The sequence below is a fragment of the Psammomys obesus genome, unplaced genomic scaffold, assembly GCF_907164565.1.
Source record: "Psammomys obesus unplaced genomic scaffold, mPsaObe1.curated_primary_1811, whole genome shotgun sequence".
In the NCBI taxonomy this organism is placed as follows: Eukaryota; Metazoa; Chordata; class Mammalia; order Rodentia; family Muridae; genus Psammomys; species Psammomys obesus.
In genome coordinates this window covers 3,637,212-3,659,310 of record NW_026592636.1, presented here as the reverse complement: position 1 = coordinate 3,659,310, position 22,099 = coordinate 3,637,212, and the positions used below count along the sequence as shown (strand labels likewise).

At 53.6% G+C, this 22,099-nt stretch overlaps 4 protein-coding genes across 8 annotated transcripts; 1 reads left to right on the top strand and 3 right to left on the bottom strand.

The window, feature by feature from the left end:
• Positions 1-2,415, bottom strand: Ptprcap (protein tyrosine phosphatase receptor type C associated protein). Of its 2 annotated transcripts, none has more exons than XM_055614558.1 (2): positions 1,857-2,415; positions 1-789 (listed from the first exon to the last, which is right to left on the bottom strand). In XM_055614558.1, exons 1-2 carry the CDS (start codon positions 1,857-1,859, stop codon positions 196-198), a joined length of 597 nt encoding a protein of 198 aa, XP_055470533.1. In that variant the 5' UTR covers positions 1,860-2,415; the 3' UTR covers positions 1-195. The 2 variants fall into 2 exon arrangements, with proteins under 2 accessions (XP_055470533.1, XP_055470532.1); XM_055614557.1 differs by lacking the exon at positions 1,857-2,415 and adding an exon at positions 1,159-1,850.
• A 79-nt stretch (positions 2,416-2,494) lies between these two features.
• On the bottom strand, positions 2,495-8,019 carry Coro1b (coronin 1B). 4 transcript variants are annotated; one of them, XM_055614553.1, is made up of 11 exons: positions 7,931-8,019; positions 7,125-7,327; positions 6,657-6,779; positions 6,423-6,552; positions 6,018-6,199; positions 5,817-5,936; positions 5,142-5,246; positions 4,915-5,060; positions 4,067-4,124; positions 3,041-3,304; positions 2,495-2,931 (listed from the first exon to the last, which is right to left on the bottom strand). In XM_055614553.1, the coding sequence occupies exons 2-11, from the start codon at positions 7,323-7,325 to the stop codon at positions 2,806-2,808; spliced, it is 1,455 nt and encodes a 484-aa protein (XP_055470528.1). In that variant the 5' UTR covers positions 7,326-7,327; positions 7,931-8,019; the 3' UTR covers positions 2,495-2,805. The 4 variants fall into 4 exon arrangements, with proteins under 4 accessions (XP_055470528.1, XP_055470531.1, XP_055470529.1 ...); XM_055614556.1 differs by having other exon boundaries at positions 3,041-3,289; XM_055614554.1 differs by having other exon boundaries at positions 7,938-8,019.
• A 4,889-nt stretch (positions 8,020-12,908) lies between these two features.
• Positions 12,909-14,468, bottom strand: Gpr152 (G protein-coupled receptor 152). The gene has a single exon (XM_055614559.1). It carries the CDS (start codon positions 14,466-14,468, stop codon positions 12,909-12,911), a length of 1,560 nt encoding a protein of 519 aa, XP_055470534.1.
• Positions 14,469-17,790: 3,322 nt separating this feature from the next.
• LOC129682390 (calcium-binding protein 4) lies at positions 17,791-21,103 on the top strand. The gene is made up of 6 exons (XM_055614738.1): positions 17,791-18,144; positions 18,489-18,519; positions 18,602-18,745; positions 20,092-20,201; positions 20,837-20,984; positions 21,075-21,103. Exons 1-6 carry the CDS (start codon positions 17,791-17,793, stop codon positions 21,101-21,103), a joined length of 816 nt encoding a protein of 271 aa, XP_055470713.1.
• Positions 21,104-22,099: the final 996 nt, after the last annotated feature.

Genomic DNA, 22,099 nt, shown 5'->3' with positions numbered 1-22,099 from the left:
TCAGGGCTTTAAGTTTTATTTTCAGTGTCTGCCCCAGTGCCTGTCAGGGGAGGGGGCATGACACACACTCTGGGGAACTGGTGGGGGTGGCAATGTGAGAAGCTTCACATGAGGTGGGATGATGAAGGTCCAGTGTTTCATCATGATAACATGGGAAGAGACAGGCTGGGCAGGAACAGGACAAGCAGCTAGCATCTACAGTGCAGTGACATGGAGGCCCTGGCCCCCCGCTCTTCCCGCACTGTCATCCCAGGCAGCACTGCCTGAAAAGGCGTGCAGGTCACTCAGAAGGGCCTCCGCGCTGCTGCCTGAGCCCACAGGACCGTGAGAGCTGAGGCCCAGGCCCCCTTCACTGTCTGTGTCCTGTGCATCTGGGGCCTGCTCTGCTTGAGCTCCTTCACACTGCTTCTCCTCTTCCTGGGGATGAGGGCCACCATCCATCATGAAATCCTCTTCTGCATCCTGTTCATCTTCCTGCTGCTCTGGTTCTTCTGGGGATCTCATCTCAGAGCGGGGCCGAAGCCAGCGACCTGCAGGGCTGGCCCAGAGCAGGCGGCGGGTGTGGCCCCACAACGCAGCACCCAGGCGAACCGGGTGGTAATAGCCCCCTGAGACACGGCTGAGGCGACGCCAAGCCAAGGCTAGACCAGTGACAAGCAGCAGCAGAAGCAGGAGCAGCAGGGTGATGGTGACAGCACTGGAGCCTGCACCATCCTCTGTGCCCGTCCCAGAGGCCCAGGCCCCTGGCAGGGCCAGCAGCGCCCCAAATCCAAGGATACCAGGCAGAGCCTGTGGGTGAGACAGTAGGGAGGAGTTGTCACCTAACAAGACCAACTGATCTCAGTTGGTCCTCAGTTGCCTCAGGCAAAATAGGGACAGTCAAGCAGAAAATCCCCAGCCCTTATTTGGTCAAGGCCTTGTGTGATCCCCTTAAACTCAACTGCCTGAGGCTTGTGCACTGGCTGTCCCACTGCTCAGACACTGAACTCCCACAGCTCATGGCTACCCGCTTGCTGTGGCCTCTGTAGGCCTTGCTGAGGCCCTGCTAGACCTGTACAGCTGACTTGTATAACTTTAGCCCACCCATTCACCAACTTCAGGTCCCGGAATTACCCATCTACCAAACCCCACACCTATTGATCTGTTCTGTTGCCTTACCAGAATAAGCTTCTGGATGATGGGATTGGGGCTGGAGAGGGGGGAGGGAACCCAAAACCACGGGTGGCACATAGATGCTCAATGGACATTAGCTGGATACTAAAATGGTCCGCCTGGCAGGGGAGGAAGTTGAATGGCTCTGAGGCTGGTGGCAGGTGACTCTCTTAGGTACCTAAACCATGGCCTCCAGAGAGCCAACTCAGGTTGCCTGGTCCTAGTATGGGGGTCTTTGAGCCCCTCCTCCCAACCATGGGAGGGCCCAGCTGCAGGGTTTCCGTTTAGCTCCCCATTCTGCCCTGGAGGGCCTCAGGCGTGAGGGCCACCACTCAGCTTGGGGGCAGCATGTGTAGCTATCAGAGGAAGCCTGCGGTTGGAACAAAGCAGGTGGGGGTGTGGTGTGGTAGCAGGGGGGGAGGGGTGCGGGTACAAGCCTCCCCTACAGCATGCCCAAACTCAGCTCATTAGGGGACCAGATGAGGGACTATCCCAAGTGTCTTAGAGTAGGGTTGTGTCCAGAGTGAGGAGCTGGAGGACCTAACCTTAATTCCAGAGAGCCCAGTTCTGAGTGAGGGCTGAGTTCCAACCCATCCTGGTCCTTGCTACCCCAGGCCTCTTGTAAGGGGGCCCTTCTGTAGCTCCTGGAACCTCAATATTCCATCCCACCACACCCCAAGAACCCAGAGTGCTCCACAGCTCACCATTGATCCGATGGCCTTTGTCCGGGCACCCACCTGACTCCGCCTGTGTTTAGCGAGAAGTGAGCTCTGGTGCTCTCAAGTACAGTAGCTAGTAGGAGTTTCTGACACTTCCGTTTCCTGCCCGAAACACCCCACCCACTCTTGTCTATCACAGAACGCTTATGGGGTCTCAGCCTTTCAGGATCACTCAGACCCACACCGAATCTTCCCAGGCCTCACTAGGTGAGGCTGGCTCACACAGCCTGCCACCAGAACTCCGAAAGGAGGAAATATGCATCTAACTCAAAGCAGGACAGCCATCTATATAGCTTTGGCTGGCTTGGAACTCACAGATCCTCCTGATTCCACCTCTGGAGTGCAGAGACCAAAGGTCCCTGGCTTGTGTGCACATGCCTGCGATATGGGGGTGTGCAGAGGTCAGATACATCCCCTGTGGGTCCCAGGGATTGAATTCAGGCCATCAGGCTTGCTTAGCAAGTGTTTTTATCCACTGACATCTCACACACCTTTCTGGAGCCCTTTGGCCTGTTTCTCTCCACAGCGGAACTCTGATACGCAGGGCTATTTTCCATGTCAGATTTGCGGTTTCCCTTCCTAGCACCCAGCCCTGACCTCCGAAGCAGCAGGTCAAACCTGGCTTTAGAAAGAACATTTTATTTGGAATGAAAATATAGAACCCATCTCTGCTGCTTTCTCTGGGGAGGGGGCAATGGGTTGGACAGGTGGGAAGATGGTCCCTTAAAATACGTGGGAGTTTGCCTTGGTACAAAAATCTTCCAAAAGCTAGGTGGTGCTCCCAACCTGGGCCCCAGGCTTTGGAGAGGTGCAAACTGGCCATGACCTGCCCCAGAGGCACTGAGCAGCAAACTGTGTGGTGTGACCTGGCTGCCAAAGCTAGGTGAGAAGGGGTGGAGGAGGAGGCAGTGTTGGGGGCAGGTCCCTGGTGGTCCTATGAATCCCCGTTTTCCATGCGGCCCAGCTGCTCCTCCAGGCGGCTGATACGCTCCCCCTGTTCCTTGACCAGCACCCGAAGTGTCCGAAGCTCCTGCATCACCTCTTCCAGCTTCCCAGATTCCTGCAAGGAGGACATATGGAAGTCAGAGGCCATCAGCCATAACCCTCCCCTAGGGTAGAAGCCTGAGGCTCAGCCAATTGGACAGCACCCCCAAATCTAGGGCACGTACACCAGCCCCAGCAAAGGTACCACTGGGAACATCAATAATTGCAGTCGCTGTGGCAGCTCCAGGGCGGCTGGAACTGGCAGGCCGGCTGTCGGATAGCACATTGCGCCGGCTGACCTTCAGGTCCCGTTGTTTACTGGGCACATAGGCTTCCCGTAGTGAGATGAGGATTGGATCGGCATCCTGCCCGCTCACCCAATCCTCCGCCTCAAGAGCAGCCTCAGGTCCAGCTGTGTCAGGATACAGATCATCCTGGAAAAGGTCAGACTGCCCACCAGGTAGGGGAGGTCAGAATCAGTTGCGGGTCCCTATAGGGGTCTCACATCTGGTCTTTGAGTGGCTGCATCCTCAATACCCTCCTGACTTGCACTCTTGTCAACCCATCCTCCAAATGCCTGATCCCCAAGAACCTCCAGAGCTCCAGTCTCCCTTTTTACTTCCTTCTTGAATGTTTTCACTGAAGCCTTACCTGATCTTCCTGGCACAGCCCTGCTGGCACCCTCTCCAACAAACCACAAGGGCCAGCTATGTGGCTCTGTGGAGTCCTGTGAGCCACATCTGTGCCCCATAGACTGATTGTGACTTTTCTCCAGGACATGCCTGATACACTGAGTCTGTGAACAACAACTGGAGGACAGTGGGAATGTGTTCTAGGCTCCTGGCTGGGCTTCTGAGGCCAAGCTGTATGTGGCCAGGCCCCTCCCCATCGGATTCACAGCCAGAGCGCTGTCCCTCATGCCCTTCCTTCAGCCCTCTCCCCCCCAGAGTGCCATCCCAGCCCTGCTGTTGGTCGTGCCTCATGGGTGGCCCTCTATCCCTGCTATCCTGCTCTTTAGTGTATGGCCTCTGTCACTGCAAGGCCTCAGCTCACCTGGGTCACCCCTCCAACAATTCTCTAGAACTCAGGCCACCCAGCATCTATCTGTACAGCCCATAGGCTTACACCCATTCACCAGCCTCACCCAATGCCCTGGTGTGGCCCTTCTGCTAGGGAAGAGAGTGGGTGGACGGGGTCATCGGCAGCCTCACCTTTCTTGGCACGGTCATGACTATAGGCTCACACTTGCGCTCGTGCAGTTTGTAGAACCTGGAAAAGGGAGGGGAGCCATGGTGGAACCTCCTACAGCTCTCTAGTTTCTCTACATGGTGACATCCCCACAAGCTGACCCGGGACCCCACATACAGGTCGCCTTGTGCTCATGGCTTCCCTGTCTCAAGGGTTCCTATAGAGTGACCCTAGGCAACTTTGGGGTTGTTATTCTTTTTTTCTTTTTTTGTTGAGACACGGTCTCACTGTAGCCTTGGAAGTCTGAAACTCACTATGTAGATCAGCCTTGCTTCAAACTCGTAAGACCAGCCTGCCTCTGCAAAAAGCTAGGATTAAAGGCATGTGCTTCTCCCTTTATTTTTTGAAACATGGTTTCATAAATCCCAGGCTGGCCTTGAACTCACTAAACTCACTAAACTTCAACTCGTGCTCCTCCCTGGTCCACCTCCTGAGTGAATTACAAGCATGTGCCACAGCACTTTCTTCACAGTGCTGGAGTAGAACCCCGGGGTTTATGCTAGGCTGTCACTCTACCAACTGAGCTTTTTCACATCCCTCTCCTTTGATTTGTTTCTGCTTCAGACAGGGTCTTGTTCAGACTGACCCTGAACTTACTATGTAGACCAGGCTAGCCTCTGCACTTGTGGTCCTCATAACTCCCAAATGCTAGGATAGCAGGTGTATGGCACCAAGCCCAGCTTAGCCTCCACAACCTAAGCTTTCACCTTGGATGCTGACAGCCTGGCCCCTGCTCAGTCTGACCACCTTGCAAGGCTGGGTCCTTGAGTAAACTCGGGCCACAGACGGCTGCCTCAGAGGACCTTCTTACCGGGCAATTTCACACTTGCTGACCTCCAAGCCCCTCTTAGGCATGCTACCCATACCCCTCTGGGGTTCTTTGCTGGTGAATGTATTCAGGAAGTGGATGTAGGGGGGCTCATCTGTGATCTCAAAGTACCGGATGCTGGAGTCACCCTGTGGGAATAAGAGCTCTCAGCACTTAGCCAGGCCCTTCCCTGCCTTTTAGCCTCAGTCTGTTGCCCCACCCAGCCTTACCTTGCCACAGACATAGACCACGCTGGTGTCTGGGTCATAGAAGGGCAGGAGGGCCCCATTGCTTGAATCCAGCTCCTGCAGGGCCATGGGCTCCTCAAGGTTTTCCTAAGCACATGGGGCACAGTCAGGCCAAGTCAGAATCTTCTCATCCCAAACACTACAGGACTGGCCTCAGCCAGTCTCACACACCAGTCAGCTGCACTTGCCAGCATGCTAATGGTTTTCTTCATTCCCAGGTCCCACTTTCCCAGACTTCTCCAGGCTTTAAGACTATTCCCAAACCAACAGACAAATGTTGAGAATGTCTGTCCACAGGAAGGCTGGAACCAGGTAGTATAAGCCCAGGCCTCAAAGGGGCCCTCAAGTTCATCGTGCAGGAGTGTTCTGCTGGGGACAGAGTGTGGCAGGGCAAGGACCTGGGGTTCCCAGGAGCAGAATCAAGGACGTGGGAGGTACTGGGGGAGTGTCAGGGAGAGCCAGGGAGCTGGGCCAAGGAAGGGAGCGTCTGGCAAAATCCTAGATGTCTCAAGGGCCAGGCAGACAGATCAGCACGGAGAAGTCTATAGTGCTTAGCAGCTCAGCCTGACCTCATACTCCTCCTCAGTGAGGAGTATCCTAGGGTGAGGCCCAGGTCTCAACCCTGCCTGCCTGCCTCAGGCTTGCTACATCACTCACTGGGTCCCAGAGAGCCAGCTGCCGTTCACTCATGCGGCTGAAACCCGTGGTAAACACCTTGCCATCGGCCAGAAAGATGGCACGCATGGGCCGGGCCCCCTCATGAGCCTTCTCCCGCTCCTGTAGGATGGACAGGTGGTCAGCATAGTTCAGATCAAGACCCTGAGTACACTGCTATCTTTGCCCTCTGGGGATACCTACTGCCACCAGGGTGCCCCGCCGGGGGTCAATGATGCGGATGCTCTTGTCCTTGCAGGCTGAGCAGAAGAGGCTGCCGTTATGGTTCCAGCTCACGTTGTAGATGAGGTCAGGGTGCAGGCTGTCCAGACGGTAGAGCTCCTCTGCCGTGCCCACATTCCAGATAAGCACCATATTGTCACAACCTGGCAGGCAATCGCTCATCAGCTCAGGCAGGCCCAGGCAGGTAGTGTTAGGGCCATCAACCCACCAGACCCACTCTGCCCCTTCCTCTGCTACTGAACTGGGTCTCCATCTTTGTAAGCACCAGTTTCCCCAATCTGTTAGACTGGCCTGTGAGAGGATACACAACATTCCAGGACCACCCTGGAGAAGGGTTTCGAAGAAGGGCTGGGGAGCGGTGCAGACCTGCACTGAGAAGCACATTTCGGGCTGTGGGGTGCCAGGTGATGATGCCCACACGCTTGGTGTGCCCCTCGAGCACCACTACCGGCTCTGTCAGAGGGGAGGTCAGCCCATTCTCTGGAATCTGCCACACCTGTGGTGGGGAGCGGGAAGATGGGCTCAGGCCTGTGCTTGCCCCTGCTGCCGGCGTCCTCCAGCCACACCCCGAGACCCTCATTGGTACAGTCCTATGCTCACCATGACAGTGCAGTCCTCTGATCCACTGGCAATGACTTCATCATTGTGGGGACACCAGTCAATGTCCAGAACAGGTCCCGTGTGTCCACACACTGTTGGGTAGGCCTTGTCAATGCGGCCTGTCTGTAGGCATGAAGGGCCGTCAGAGGAGAACCAAAAGCCCGTGTCTCCATTCCTCCCAGCATCTGCGCCCCTCCATGGTGCAAGAATGATGCCACTACCCTGGTTCCTGGTGGCCCAGCTGTGTCTCTGCTCTACCCAGCGTAGGAGGAAATGCCTGCATTCTCTTATCCAGACTCGGTAGCAATAAACACTTTTTCTACTTGCACCAATACCTGCTGGGCAGTAAATCTGGATTATGACTTGTCCAGCAGGAGCCACGGGCCAAGAAGTGGCTCAAATTGCCCTGCCCACAGGTGTGGCCGGTGTGTCCTCATTCCTCCTCTCCACCCTGACCCCAAGGCCCACCTTGCTTAGAGGGAGCACCATGAAGGCACCCCCGCCGCTGGCTTCCACAATCACCGCCAGGAACTTGGGATTGACTGCGCAGAAGGTGCTGTCCCAGGTAACCCGGGACACTCGAATGTCCTCATAACACTGATCATTCTTGACGGGCTGACCAAACACATGCCGGAATTTGCTCTGCCGAACCACTTTTCGGAAGGACATGTCTACGGGGCAGAGACACCTGGATCAGCTGTGGCCCTCCAAAGAGACACACAGAGCGTGTCACCAGGGACCTGGTCACCATAACGCCGGAATTCTGTTTCCCCGGTTTTAGAATGGGTTCATAGGTGTAAACCAACAGACTCTCCCCCCAAGCTCCTCCATGTCTCTGAGTGTGTGTGTGTGTTTGAAAGGAAGAAAGACAGAGCTTAGATCTTATGTAGGTCCCAGTTGGTTCCAAGCAGCTTTCCACGCCCGGAGTTTAGAGGCTGGGTGATGGGGAGAAGAGGCGGCAAAAGGGTTTTGTTCTTCCTACTAGGCCGCGGCTGAGTCCCAGGGAATGTGCAAAGAGCTGCAGGAAGTCCGGCTTAGGGGACCCTGGCAGAACAGGGATCGTAAGGATGTTGCCAGGTCCTCAAAGTGGCCTCGAAGCAGCGTCCGAGGTGAACCGGGAACCCGACTTCCAAAGATCCCTGGCCAGGAAGGGAGAGATGGGCAGCCGAAGGGGTTGGGGCTGAGGGTGGGGCGCCGCACTCTTCGGGCTCGCGCCCCCCACCCCAGGCCCACGTCCGCGCCCCTAGTCCAGCCCAGCCGCTCTCACTGCTCACCGCTCACCGCTCGCCAGGGGCGCCGGGGACTGCGGCGGCGACCTCGGGCGGCTCCGGATCCCAGCCTCTGGGAAGCAGGAAGCGGGAATCAGGAAGTGACAGAGAGTGGGGTGGGGGTGGGGCAAGGTCACGCGCAGAAGGCGGGACATCGTGATGCCCCGCCCACGGGGCAAGGCCTAGTCGCCAAGCCCTGGGCTGCTTGTTGAAAGGGACAGCCCTGGTTGGAGCCGCTGGTACAAGCCTTAGGCGTCTCCTCGGGAGGGGCGAAGCTTGCCCTCTGATTTCCCTATCTAGTTCTACCCGAAAGGATTCTCTCGCTCCGCCTCCAGCATTTACACGTGTTTTTGTTTTGTATTTGAGACATGATTTTACTGTGCACACTTGTTGGCCTGGAACTGGCAAAGAACTCAAAAAATCTACCGGCGTCTGCCTCCCAAGTGCTGGGATTTTAAAGGCATGTGCTACCACACCCAGCCGCAAGTGCGGGGTTTTAAGGTTGGGAGCTCATGATGTCCGTTAACTATGGACATTGAAGAGGTGAAAGGCAATCTCATACATCCTGATGGACACCCGTAGTTCCTGCTTGGGCTTAGTAAAAATCAAGATGTCCTATGGATCCCGCACAACTTCCTTTCTTTCCTCCAACTCATCAGAGCCCGGATTTGCCTCCTCAGATTTTGTCTCATTCTTGAGGACTTAGGTGCCCCTGTTAGGACCCACAGTAGCAGTACTGTTCTTTCCTCTGTCTACCTTCCTGGTGATGTAGGAGGGTGTCTTTCCCAGAAAGAGAAGAGGTTAAAAAGTGCTTTGGTTAGCCTGCATGAAGCCCCAGCTGTGTGTGGGAGGGTAGGTGGACTTGTGTCCCATCTCAGAGCTCAGCAGACTCTGTGAAGAAACACGCCTAGAGAGGACAGGTGCTTGATTGAGGCCTCCCATTTGTTATTTCCGAAGTCTTTGGATTTCTCACTGTTGATGAACCCTGGAGTCAGGCAGGCAGGAGTGTAGCTTGAGTTGGGTAGTAGGTGTTTCATGGGGAGCTCACATCAGGCCAGTTGGCTACATTCCCATATACTCCAACATCACCCCACTTCAAATAAAATCCACAGTTCCATGTTCCTCTCCCAGAATTCCTGTCTGACGCCTGCCAACCACCCCAGGATCCCCACTATTGTCCTCTCTCAGCATGTGTCCTAGACACACCAAACCTCCACTTCCACCTGAGGCTAGCACATTCTCTTCTCTTGGGAAAGGCCGAATCCCTCAGTGACTCCAGGCATAGGCTCAAGTGTCACCTCCCCTGTGGGCCTCCCCCCTGACACACACACACTCCCCTCTCACCCAGTCACTGTCTGGCTTTTCCTTGTTCCCATCAGTTGTTCCTAGTCCCAGATGCTACACTGTCATTATTTGGCACCCTGCCAGCAAATGAAAGACAGGGGCTCTGTCTTCTTACCCCCTCCTCCCCAGCCCTCTGGCCTTCTGGTACCCAGAAGGAGACCCTACCCAGCACCCATCGTGAAACCACTTCATGCTCGGTGAATGAATGAGCAGCAGTCCTGAACATAGAATTGCAAAATATTCATATTCACATTTCTCAGAACCAATATCTGGTTCCTCTGGAAAAAAAAAAAAAAAAAAAAAAAAACCCACAGGGATTTCACTTGGAGGAATAAGGAGTTTCCCAGAAGGCAACAAGAACCTAATCCCCTGCGGTGTGTTCCCTCTGCTGTGGACTGTTTTAGGTTTGAGGTCTCCTTTTCTGGCTCCATCTTCTCTAACACAAACCTCTTCTGTGAGCCCTTAGGAAAACTCCTACTTATCCTGTAAATCCTTCTAGGGTACAGCTCTTCCTTCTGAGGTGGGCCTGGCTCACTCCCTGAGAGGTAGGGCTTGTGGGGTGGGCTATAGCTGGAGGCAGGAAAGTTTTATTCTCTGATCTGCCTGCCGTGTTGAAGAGGCTTTGGGACCCTGTCAGGAGAAGGGAGAGGGCCATGGCAGAGTACCCCAAGGGAGACAGAAATTAAGGCTCAACCCTCAGACACTGTGAACTCCAGCAAATGAAGTAGGCAGGGGGAGATGAACCTTTTCTGTGGAGGAGACACCATGGCGGTGTAAGGAGCCTGATAATTGGCCCCTAGGCTACTTGCCAGGAGGGCTCTGGCCTAGGCCTCATTTGGTCTCAGAGTCTCCACTAGCATATCAGATTAATGGCTACCAGTGATTGAAAACTTTTTCTCTACAAAAGGGCCAATCATTATAATACCCATTTACAAACCCCAAGAAGAGCTTTGCTGAAGCTGACACAGTAAACACGTAGTGGAGCCAGGGCCCAATAAGCCTTAGCGACACCCTGACCCCTACATATGTGTCTCTAAGATGGAAGGCTGGCCAGAAAACTCTCTGGTAAATGCTCACTAAATATTTTTTTAGATGAATTATTCAACAAATACTTTAGAATATCTCTCCTACTGGCTTTTTGGTGCCTGTGGTGGTTTGAATTAGACCGGCCCCATAGACCCAGATATATACATATGAATGCCTTGCCACCAGGGAGTGGAACTCTTTGTTAGGATTAGAAGGATGAGAGGTGTGGCCTTGTTGGGAAGTGTGTCACCACTGGGGTAGTCTTTGAGGTGTCAAAAGCCCATGTGAGGCCTGGTTCATGTTTTCTGCCTGTGGATCAGGAAGTTGCTCTCAACTATTTCTCTAGCGCTATGCCTGCCACCATTCTCCCCTCACGATGATCATGGATCAAGCATCTGAAACTAAGCAAGGCACCAGTCAAATTCTTTCCTTTATAAGAGTTGCTTTGGTCATGGTGTCTCTCCACAACAATAGGATAGTGACTAAGACAGACCCATTATAATGGCTGCCATTACCCTTTGAAACTGCCACTGCCACTCCGTGGCCTCCTCATGTGAACCTTATACTTGTAGCCATCAGCAAGAGAGCATACATTATTTTGCAGTGCTGGTTTGTGAGCCCAGAGCCTTGAGTGTTTTAGGCAAGCACCCTATTATTGAGTGTATCCCCAGCCCTTTCTTTTCTTCAGATTTATTTTACTTACATATATATATATATATATATATGTAAGTATATATATATATATATATATATATATATATATATATATATCTGTCTGTGTGTGTGTATGTGTATATGTGTGTATATATGTACAGGTACCTATGGATATCAGAAGAAGAGGGTGATGGGTCCCCTGGAGCTAGAGTTTCGTGTGTGTAAGTTGCCATATGTGGGTACTGAGAACCAACTTTGACCCTTTACAAGAATATCATTTGCTCTTAGCTGCTGAGCCATCTCTCCAGTCCCACTAGCCCTTGTGTTTTACACTCAGGGTCTCACTATGTAGCCCAGGCTGGCCTTGAGTGTATGAGACTCTTGCCTTGGCATCCTGAGTGCTAGGATTGCAGAAGTTGTGCCCAGCACATTACCCCCTTCTTACAGATCAGAAAATCGACCTTAAGAAGGAGTCTGCGACAATGCAGATCTGTCTGCACCCCTCCAGATGCCTGCACAGCCTTCCACCTCGTCTTTTTTATGATGCAAGTTTCCCAGGAAAAAAAAAAAAAAAACGCTTCAGATAAGCTGTCACTGCCATGGGAACCCGGGACTGAGGGCATTTCCTCATCAAAGGGAAAGGATGCTGGGGAAGGGAGAGAGACCTGCTCTGGAACACTAGAGGCTGGTGTGGGTGAAGAGGGGATAACTGGAGAGCAGTGTGTGGGAAACAACTTCAGCACTTCCTGTTTTGTTTTGTTGTTCCCTTGCAGCATCTGCAGCTGGACAGGAAGAGCTGGCTCAGCCCTCTGACTTTGGGGCTTTTGCCCTTCCTGGGACCATGGTGCTCAGGGCTGCCTTTGGACAGCCTCCTGTCTGTGTCCTGGGGTTCAAATTCCAGCACGCTCTGCAGCTTACAGCTTTGTTAGATCCTGTCCAACCCTGCTCGAGGTCTGGCTTCACAGCAGGTGACGTCAGTTCGGCTTTTGAATGGAGTCAGACCTTGAAGGTTTCTTGAGTCTCTCACCCTGAAGGCACCCTCAGAACGCCTGGTTGTCTGCAACCCAAGCAATCAGAGGATCTCAGGTGCTTCAGGCAGGTGGTGGCGCTGTCCTCCTGCCATCCAGGCCCAGCCCCTGGAAGGCTATTTTTTGTCAGGACCTGCTCCAGAGCCTCACTGTGTGCCTGGCTCCTGCGGGTACCACACTCACTTTCGTATTTAATCTTCAAATGTCCCTCAAAGCAGAAGTGTGCCAGGTCACCAAGACAAGAGTGTGGCAGAGCTGAGTTTGAATCCAGGCATGGCTTCTCCTGACTCTTGTCTAGATGTTTCTGGTTCTTGGTTGCACCTTACTAGGGAATCCTGTCCTAGGCTCTGTATGCTGGGGGCAGGTGAATGTTGAAGACAGCTTGGCTATGCCAGGCCAATTGGCTCCTGCTTGAGTCTGTGGGCTCCTGGAAGCCTCCCTTCTCTATAAGGATGTTACTGTTTGATGCCCAAACCAGAGAACCAGAGAGGAATGAAGAAAGTGAAGGAAAGTTTAGAGGAAGATCAGATCAAGCCCAGAAAAAGTGGCGCTTGCTGTCTTCCTCTATTAGAATGGAGGTGATAAGGGGAAGAAGCATGGATTTGGAGGGACTAGAGGATAGAATCCAGCAGGACCATCCTCAGTGGCTCAAAGATGTTGGGTGGCTGTATGTGTTTGGGGTAGTAATGGAACAGCTTGGTGAGACCAGGCTGGCGACATTCACAGCCCCCTGCCTGGGACTTCTGGCTGACTGGTTTCACTTCCCCCTCAGCCCTCTTGGCAGGCTCAAGGGAATCAACGGGGGTTTTCGCTGCTGCATTTCTTCATTGTTCCCACCTCTGTTTCTTCATGTTCCCACCTCTCTGCCTAGCTGCTTCAGTGGCTCTCTCTGACTCTTCTACTACCCTGGCGGACCTGGGCTTCCCAGGCACTCAAGTAGGTCCTGCACTGGGGGCCTCATTTGGCTGGACACTGCTAGGCCTTTCTCCCTCAGGAACAATGGGTTTGTCTAGGTTTTCAGGGTCTCCAGGAGTGGGATCTAGGGATGGGCTAGTGGAGTTTTCCTCACCAGGGTTAGAGGCTGACTCAGCCCCACAGGCAGGGATCTCAGCCTCTGTGCTTGACTGTGGCTGGGCCACAGGATCCAGCCCTGACTGGGTCAGGGAGTCCACTTGAGGCTGGACCATAGAATTTGACTGTGGTTGGGATGAGGGGTTCACTTGAGGTTGAGCCGTGGGATCCAACTGTGGCTGGGTCAAAGGGTTCACCTCAAGTTGAACTACAGTATCCAAAGGTGGCTGGATCAGGAAGTCCGCCTTAGGCTGGACCACAGAATCTGACTGCGGCTGGACTGAGGGGTTCACCGCAGGCTGGACCACAGAATCTGACTGCAGCTGGGCAGAGGGGTTCACCTGAGGCGGGATCACGGGGTCCAGCCTTGGCTGGCCTTCAGCTGTCAGTCCTGGCAGAGTCAAACCCTCAGAAGTCACCTGGGTCTGTGGCTCAGCTAGTGTGAAGCTACCAGGCTGTTCCTCGCAGAGAGCAGCCGTGAAGGAGGAGAGCACAGCGCGCAGCAGGGCCCGGAGGTCAGCACTGGCTGCCAGGCATAGGAAGGGGCTCAGGCAGCTGTTGAGCAGGATCAGGTAGTCAGAATAGACCAGAGCTTCCCAGAGCAGGTACCCAGGGTAGACATCCCATAAGAAAGCCAGATAGAGCAACTGTGCCAGCTGGTAGGGCAGCCTCAGAACCACATAGGCTGAAAGAATGGTCTTGGCCACACGGGCAAAGCCATGGCAGGCCATGGGCCTAGGCTGACGCCCACAACAGGTCTTGCAAGTAGTGGCTTGGGTGAGGACATGGCAGACCAGCAGCAAGAGGAAAGGCAGAAAGCCCCCCAAGATCTCAAGCATCCGCAGAGGCAGTTCCTCGCTGTCCCAGAAGTCCAGGCAGATGACCAAGTCATACCACCAGACAGCAGCTTCGGGGAAAACCAGCCAGGGCACACTGAAGAGTGTGGCCAGGACCCAGACCCCAGCGCACACCCAGAGGGGCAGGCGGGCTGGGCGGCGCCCTGCGTACCAGCGTGGGCACAGTGCCAGCAAGCAGCGGTCCAGGCTGAGGGCTGTCAGTAGGAAGAGGCCGGAGGAGTAGGACACACCCCACAGGAAGTAGTAGAAGCGGCAGGCGGCAGTGCCCAGTGGCCAGTGGCCTCCATGCTGGATCTCCAGGATCTGGAAAGTCGCCGCTGCCAGAAACAAGAAGTCAGAGAGGGCCAGGCTGAGCAGGAGCAGAGCCAGTCTCGTGCCAGCCCCGTGCCGGGCCTGTGAGCCAGCCAGCCATGCCATCAGCCCATTGGCTGGCAATCCCAGGATCAGCAAGGCCACCAGGAAGACTGTGTCCCAGCTGCCCTGAGGGTAGTAGTCCTCATCATTGATCTCTGTGCGGGGATGGTGGCCAGCAGCGTCCAGGTTGGCTTCCATAGCAGTGTCCATTCTGGGTCCTCAGTGTAGCGCTGGACATGAACTGCCAGTCTGCCGAATCAACAAATGCATGATGGCTTGGTATGAGAGAGATGGTGCTGTGCGCCTTCAGGCCAGCCACTGCCCCTCTCTGGGCCAGTGTTACCTCCTTTTGATTAATTAGCCTGTGCCAGGCACTTAAATAGATAACCTCATGTGGTTCCCCTGCAATCAGTCTTACCAGTGAGGAGATGATTGTTCATTAACTCTGTGACTTGGTGAAGATTACAGATGTGGTCAGTATCTAGACCAAACTTAATACCATTTTGCCACATGGAATCCGCATGTCCAAGTGGACTAACCCAAAGGTTTTAAAGTTCATTGGGGAGACTTTTAGATGTTGTCTTAAGACAGGGTTTTCCTGTGGAACCCTGGCTGGCCTGGTACTTGATGTGTAGACCAGGATAGCCTTAAACTTGAGGCACGACTTTTGTCTCAACCTTTAAAAAAAAATGTATATTTATACAGTGTTCTGCCTGCATGTGAGCATGCAATTCAGAAGAGGGCACCAGATCTCACTATGGATGGTTGTGAGCCATCATGTGGTTTCTGGGAACTGAACTCAGGACCTCTGGAAGAGCGCAAGTGCTCTTCACCTCTGAGCCATCTCTCCAGCCCTTGTCTTAGCCTTTTAAATGCTGGGATTACCAACTTGTACTGCCAGCTTCTCTCTCTCTGTGTTTTAAAATTTATTTATTTGGGGCCAGGCACAGTATCAAATGCCTTTAATCCCAGCACTTAGGAGGCACAGAAGCAGGTGAGTCTCTGAGTATAAGGCTAGCTTAGTCTACATGGAAATTTCCAGGCCAGCCAAGGGAGCTAAATAGTGAGACTCTGTCTTAAAAAAGAAAAAAAAAGATTTATTATTTATGGGTATGAGTGTTTGCCTGCATACTTACATACATACATGCATGCAAGTACTTTGTGTGTGTAGGTGCCCTTGTAGTCCAGAAAGGGGTGTTGAGCCCCTGTGACTGGAGTTACATGGCAGCTGAGAGCTACCATATAAGTATTGGAAACTGAACCTGGGTCCTCTGCAAGAGCAGCTCTTAACAGCTGAGCCATCTTATCTCTCCAGCCCTGATTTAAAATTTTTGAAACAAAATCTCGTGTAGCCCCACATGGCCTCAATCTCATTACAGAGCTGAGGATGGCCTTGAACTCCTGACCTTCCAGTATCCATCTACCCTGCACTTGGATTACAGCCATGCACTACTATGGTCAGCTTATGCAGTATTGAGGAGGGAACCCAAGGCCTCTTGCATGCCTGGCAAGCGTTCTACCAACTTAGCCACATCCCCTGACCCTCCTGCCTCTTGTTTCTTTGGGACAGGGTGTCACTATGTAGACCAGGCAGGCCCCACATTTAAGTGATCCTCCTGCCTCTGCTTCCCCTGTGCTGGGATTATAAGGAGTGCACCATCATGCCTGGCTTCAGCTCTACATCTTGTTTTAGGATAAGGTGCTATAGTGGAACATCTGTGTGAGTGGAGAGGTGGGGCTCTAAAGCTGTGGGGGCTCCCACCTAGTGTTCCAGAAGACACTGTCTGAAAAGCACTTGAAGGTAGTAATGCTGGTAATATCAGTACTTGGGAGACAGAGGCAGGGGAATTGCCATAAGTTCAAGGCCAGTCTACACTACAGAGTTTTAAGACCTTCTCTCAAACAAAACAACAACAGCTGGTGCACACTTGACATTTCAACATTGGAGAAGTGGGGCAAGAGGGTTCAAGGCTAGATTTCTACACTTGGGAGTTTGGAGCTAGCCTGGGATGCATGAGACATTATCTCAGGAGAGAGAGAGAGGAAGAAAAGAAAGAAGAAAGCAAGCAAGTAAGTAAGCAAGCAAGCAAGCAAGAAAGAAAGAGAACCACTTGGTCTTCCCCTCACTAGATCCTGGCATACTGGATTCTAAATGCATCCCAGGAGGGAAAGTGCCTTTAGTGCCCTCCCCAGGACACCAGGTGAGGGCTGAGCCTCCAGACCCTGGCAGGCTGTGGCTGGGCGGGCCCTGAGAGCGGTCTGTGGCTCCTCGGTGTCTTGCACTGCCACTTGTGTTCCCTTCCCACACCTCTGAGTTTGGCAAAGGTGGCCTTGTTTGTCCCTGGAGCTGCTATACAGAGGAGACTCTCGGTCACTCTGTAGGACGATGAGAATGAGGTGGACAGGGGGGACCCAGGCTCGAGGCTCAAGTGCCTTCTGCTGTCCTTACTCTACTTCCCCCAACTGGTGAAGGAAAGAAAGAGTCCCTTTGAGGGTAGAGAGAGACCGGCTACGAGAACACATCTGGATCATGCCTGGAACCCGTGGTTGCGACCACCATCCCCACGGCTCTCCACCTCAGCCTCTTCCTTGGTGGAGTCTGCTCTATGAGCTCCAGCCCCTACGGCCTCAGAGCCTGGATGCCCCTCCCTTGGGGTCTATAGCACTGCCTGGCTTACCTGGGAGGTGCAGGCCAGGTAGAAGGAGCAGGATGCTGCCTGCTTGTCCAAGGTCCAGCCACCAACCGGCCCCACGATGGAGCCTGCTGCATGGCACCCAGTGGCGATATGGCGGCAGACAGGCAGGAAACCCAAGCTGAGAGGTCATTAATCATTCATGGGTCTGCTGTCCGGAAACCCTAACCGTGGCCCCATAGGGCTAAGTCAGCAGCCAGGGGCCCCGATCCCAACAAGGTCAGACAATGGAGACCCTTTGCCAGGAGCTCCTCTGGCCCAGGGTGGCTGTGTCATTTCCCCTCTCCCCTGCCCCGTGTCACCCCTCCATCAGCATGAAGGCCTCTGGTCTGGCCTCCTTTCTAAAAATTCATATGCCCTGCACTCCAATTAGGATGTCACTCCATTGGAGACCCAAGGTAACAACTCTCACTTTTTCTAGTATGCCTCCTCCTGACTAAGGGGCCTTCACTTGTCTTTGCTACACTGACTTCAGCTATGTCACACTCTGGGATGAGTGTTTAATTCTACAGCAGTGTGCCCTCCCACCCCCATTTCACAGATTCGGAAACTGAGACTTGGAAGGATGACTAGGCAAGAAATGGCTGAGCTTAAGTATGAGCTCACTGCCACTGCTGTGCCCTGGCACTCCTCACCCATCAAGACCCATCTGGTGTGTGCAGGCCACCCTGGGGCAGAGGGCAAGGATTAGGCTGGCTGCCTGACTCATTTACCCTAATCCCCCTCACTGTGGATCCCAGGTGATCAACTCAAGCCTGGGGGGCCGTAAGCAGCTTTCTGGGCCCTGAGAACCAAGGGCACTCCATCGAGCTACATCGCTGAGTCCTGTTATCTTCTACATGGCGACGGAGCACAGTGCACAGCTGGCTCCTGGCCCCCAGAAGACCCCTGAAGTAGCTGTATCTCCCAGGAGTGCTGTGGAGGACCCCACCTTGACCAGGAGAAGGAGCAAGAAGGAGAAGCGGCTCTCAGGGTCCCAGAAGGCCAGTTCTGGGGAGCAGTCCTCTAGCCAGGGCTCTGAGGCCTCAGGAAGCGGCAAGAACCCCCCAAGGACCAGAGCAGGACAGGATGAGCCACCCTCAGCACCTGCCGGGCACGCCTCTCACCGACATTCCCACCGGCATCGTTCTGACCCTCAGCAGGACGCTGCCCAAAGGACTTACGGGCCCCTGCTCAACCGCATCTTTGGAAAGGTCAGGGGGTGTAGGGGTGGGGGGTGAAGTCTAATTCTACTCAACTTTATCCCTTCTTGCTCCTACATGCCCAGGCCTCCTGCCTCTTGTACCCCAGACCAGGAGAGCCAGTGCAGGACAAGGTTGGCTTTAGGCCAGCTGGTGAGCCTAGGCAGACCTCATAGCAGACATCTTGGAGAACCCACGTTAAGCTCCGAGAGCACGGGGAGAAGGCTGCTCTCCGCTCGTGGGGTCTGTAGGATTTCAACTGTCTTCACCTGCTTTGGTGAGCCAGCCCTGCCCAGTGAGCACACTGGCAGAGGCTGGGGGAGCCGTGGCAAACATGTCGGCTTACTCCCGTACAGGATCGTGAACTGGGCCCCGAGGAGCTGGAGGGTGAGTGTCCCTCACTGCTGCTGGGAGGTAGGAGGGGACCCCGGGTCTAGCCTCCTGGCCTGACTTCTGCTAATCCCTACAGAGCTCCAGGCAGCCTTTGAGGAGTTTGACACCGACCAGGATGGCTACATCGGCTACCGGGAGCTAGGGGACTGCATGCGGACGCTGGGCTACATGCCCACGGAGATGGAGCTCCTAGAAGTGTCACAGCACGTGAAGATGCGCAGTCAGTGATGGAGCCCGGCTGGGTGATGGGTTTGGGAGCCAGCCTGGTTACCTGGAGGGTGGGTGGGCCATGGCCCTGCTATTTTCGCTTTTAGCTGTTATGAGTGAGGGGGTGGGATAGTATGTGTTTGGAGCCCAGAACACAACCGTCAGGAGTGAGTCCTTCTGGCATGTGGGTCCCAGGGGTCTACTGAAACTCAGGCCACCAGGCTTGTGGCAAGCACCTTTATCCACAGAGCCATCTGTTGCTCTTGCTTCCTTATTGACAACAGTTTCCAAGATGAGCATGGAATTTGTCCTGGATGCGCACACCCTGGCTTGCTTTCTATTGCTGTGATAAATGCCATGACCAAAAGCAAACTGGGGAGAAAAGGGTTAACTTTGTGTTACATCTTATAATCCATCATCCAGGGAAGTCAGGGCAGGAACTCAAGGCAGGAACCTGTAGACAGGAACCAAAACAGAAACTGTGGAGAAATGCTGCTTCCTGGCTTCCTCCCCAGGCTCCTGTTCAGCTACCTTTCTCATACCTCCCTGGACCACCTTCCCAGGAGTTGTACCACCCACAGTGGAATAGGCTCTCCCACAGAAATCATTAATCAAGAGAATGTCCCAGAGGCGTGTCTGTGGGCCAGTCTGATGGAGGCATTTCCTCAGTTGAAGTTCTATCTTCCTGGATGACCCTCTCTTATGTGAACTTGATAAAAAACAAACAAACAAATGAAAACAAACCCAGAGCCAGGCATGGTAGCACATTTCTCTAATCCAGGCACTGGGGAGGCAGAGGCAGGAGGATCTCTGGGAGTTTGAGGCCAGCCTGGTCTACATGGTGAGCTCCGGGCCTGTCAGGACTGAATTGAGAAACCCCGATTCAAACAACAACAAGAAAAGCACAATACCCATTCAGGGTCATGTACCTCTTTTCCCCCAAAGTTTTTATTTGACCATTGGAGTTTTATGGGCCATTTAGAATTGAGGGGCTGATGACACAGCAGTGCTTTTAAAAGGTACTTGGTGTTTCCTACTCTGCTCTAGCCAGCCATAGCCTTGCTCCATAGAGTAGCTTCTTCCTGGGCCATCCCAGGATGAGAGCAGGAGGGTTGGTGAGCCACTCAAGGCCCCACACAGTAACAGGATTTGAACTTTGGGCTGCCTGCTCTGAAGCCATGTCTCTTTCTGGCCCACTGGGGCTTTGTGAAGATCAGGAGCATCCCTGATCGCCCAGTAGCCAAGAAACTCCTCTTTGAGGAAGGAACATGACTTCAGAGCCCTGGTGGGAAGACAGAAGGGCATGGCATCCCCACTGAGCAGATGCTCACTGAGGTGACGTTCTACCTGGGTCCACAGTGGGGGGCTTTGTGGATTTTGAAGAGTTTGTGGAGCTGATGAGCCCAAAGCTGAGGGAGGAGACAGCTCATATGCTGGGCGTACGAGAGCTACGGATCGCCTTCCGAGAGGTGAGGAGAACAAGTGGGTAGCAAGCATGGACCATGTCCTTCCTGGGAAATCTCAGTCTTCAGGAAGCCCAGAGAGGCGAGCCTAGGCTTGGGAACAGGTAGGGAGTGCTTGGCTGATTCCCAGTTGGGGTCTTTGAATCAGGGAAACCTCCCACCCTAGGAGACAGTATTGGTTCTTGAGGTTGGGGAGGTTTAGACAGCTGGTGGGGAACATCGTCGCCATGCATCAGGCAGTGTTGAAAGAAGAACCAAGAACAGGATATAGTTCAGTTGGCAAAGGGCATAGCTAGTATGCACAAAGCCCTGGGCTCAATCCCCAGCACCAAACAAAACAAGGCATGGTGGAGCACAGCTGTAATGCAGGGCTTGGGAGGTGGAGAAGGAGTTCAAGTCTACATCATTACATAGTGAGCCTGAGGCTAGCCTGGCCTGTGCCAGAGACACTGTCTCAGTTGTAAAAACGTACCAATTAAACTAGCTGAAGAGGGCTGAGCACAGTGGTCCAGCACTTGGGAGGCAGAGGCAAGAGAAGCTCTGTGAGTTCAAGGCCAGCCTGGGCGGGATGACATGGTGAGACACAGTGAGTCAAATATGGAGGCAACTTGGGGTCAGAGCCCTGCTTGGACTCTCTACAGTTTGACAAGGACAGGGATGGGCGGATCACAGTGGCAGAGCTGAGGCAAGCAGCACCAGCTCTGCTGGGGGAAGCACTCGAAGGCACAGAGCTGGATGAGATGTTACGAGACATGGACCTCAACGGGGATGGCACCATAGACTTTGATGGTGAGTCACCCTTACAGACACCCCACCCAGGCCTCTAGCACCTTCAATCCCTGACCTGGATTGGCCTTTCCCTACCCATCTCCTCTGCAGAGTTTGTAATGATGCTATCTATTGGCTGAGGCACCTGCCGGGATAACCAACTGCCCCAGGGACCCAGACACCAGCAGGACCCAGACTATCACACCCTTCCCCAGGGTGGGAGAGATTCCCCCCAACCCTAGGCTGCTTCCCTCCTGACCACACCCGACTCCAGTGGCTGCCTGTGCTGACTTCTCCTCCCACTTCCAGACTATGAAGGGGTAAAAAAAAAAAAAAGCTGGTTGCAGTTCTCACTGGAGAACAAGATTTGAATCTCTCCAGGCCCTGGAGAGGCAGGGATTTCCCCAGCACTGGCTGCATTCAAATAAATGAAGCACAGTGTGTTGGGGGGAATTCCTAGGACATGGTAAATCAAGAGGGTGGCCGGCTCACTTCCCACTACTTATGTGTATAAAGGGTTGTTTTCGAAAAATGAACTTGGGCCTGGTAATGGCTTAGCAGGTTAAGGTTCTTGCCAACAAGCCTAAACTAGATCCCTGAAATTCGGGTGGTGGAAGGAGAGAGCCAGCTTCACAAAGCTGTTCCTTGGCATGTTAATGCTCTGTCCACCTGCCCCAGCCCCACTCCTGCCATGAATAAATAAATGAAAAGTGAACTTGAATCAGGGTGTGGCAGTACATGCTAGTAATCTCCATACAGGAGGCCTGGGCAAGAGGGGCAGGAGTTCCAACAACGAAAGAACCTGCACGGAAGGGCTGATCTAGAGCTCAGTGTTGGTCCTGGGAGTGAGCTAGCAGCGAGGAACTCAGTCCTGGATTGAGGTTTGGAGGCCTGGGCTCTAACACTCACAGGGGACAGAGACCTGTTTGAGTCTGAGGGGGAAGGCATGAATCACCTACTTACATTCCAGAGTCTGGAAAGGGGGGTCAAGTATGAGAAAGTGGCGGCGTTGAGGGTAGTCAGGGCCTTGTGTGGAAAAAAATTCTGCAGAGACAAAAATAGCACAAAAGGAAGAGACAGCTTGTGTCTTTTCTGCAGTTGTCACAGAGAAGGAGATTTACTGATTAACTGTGGAC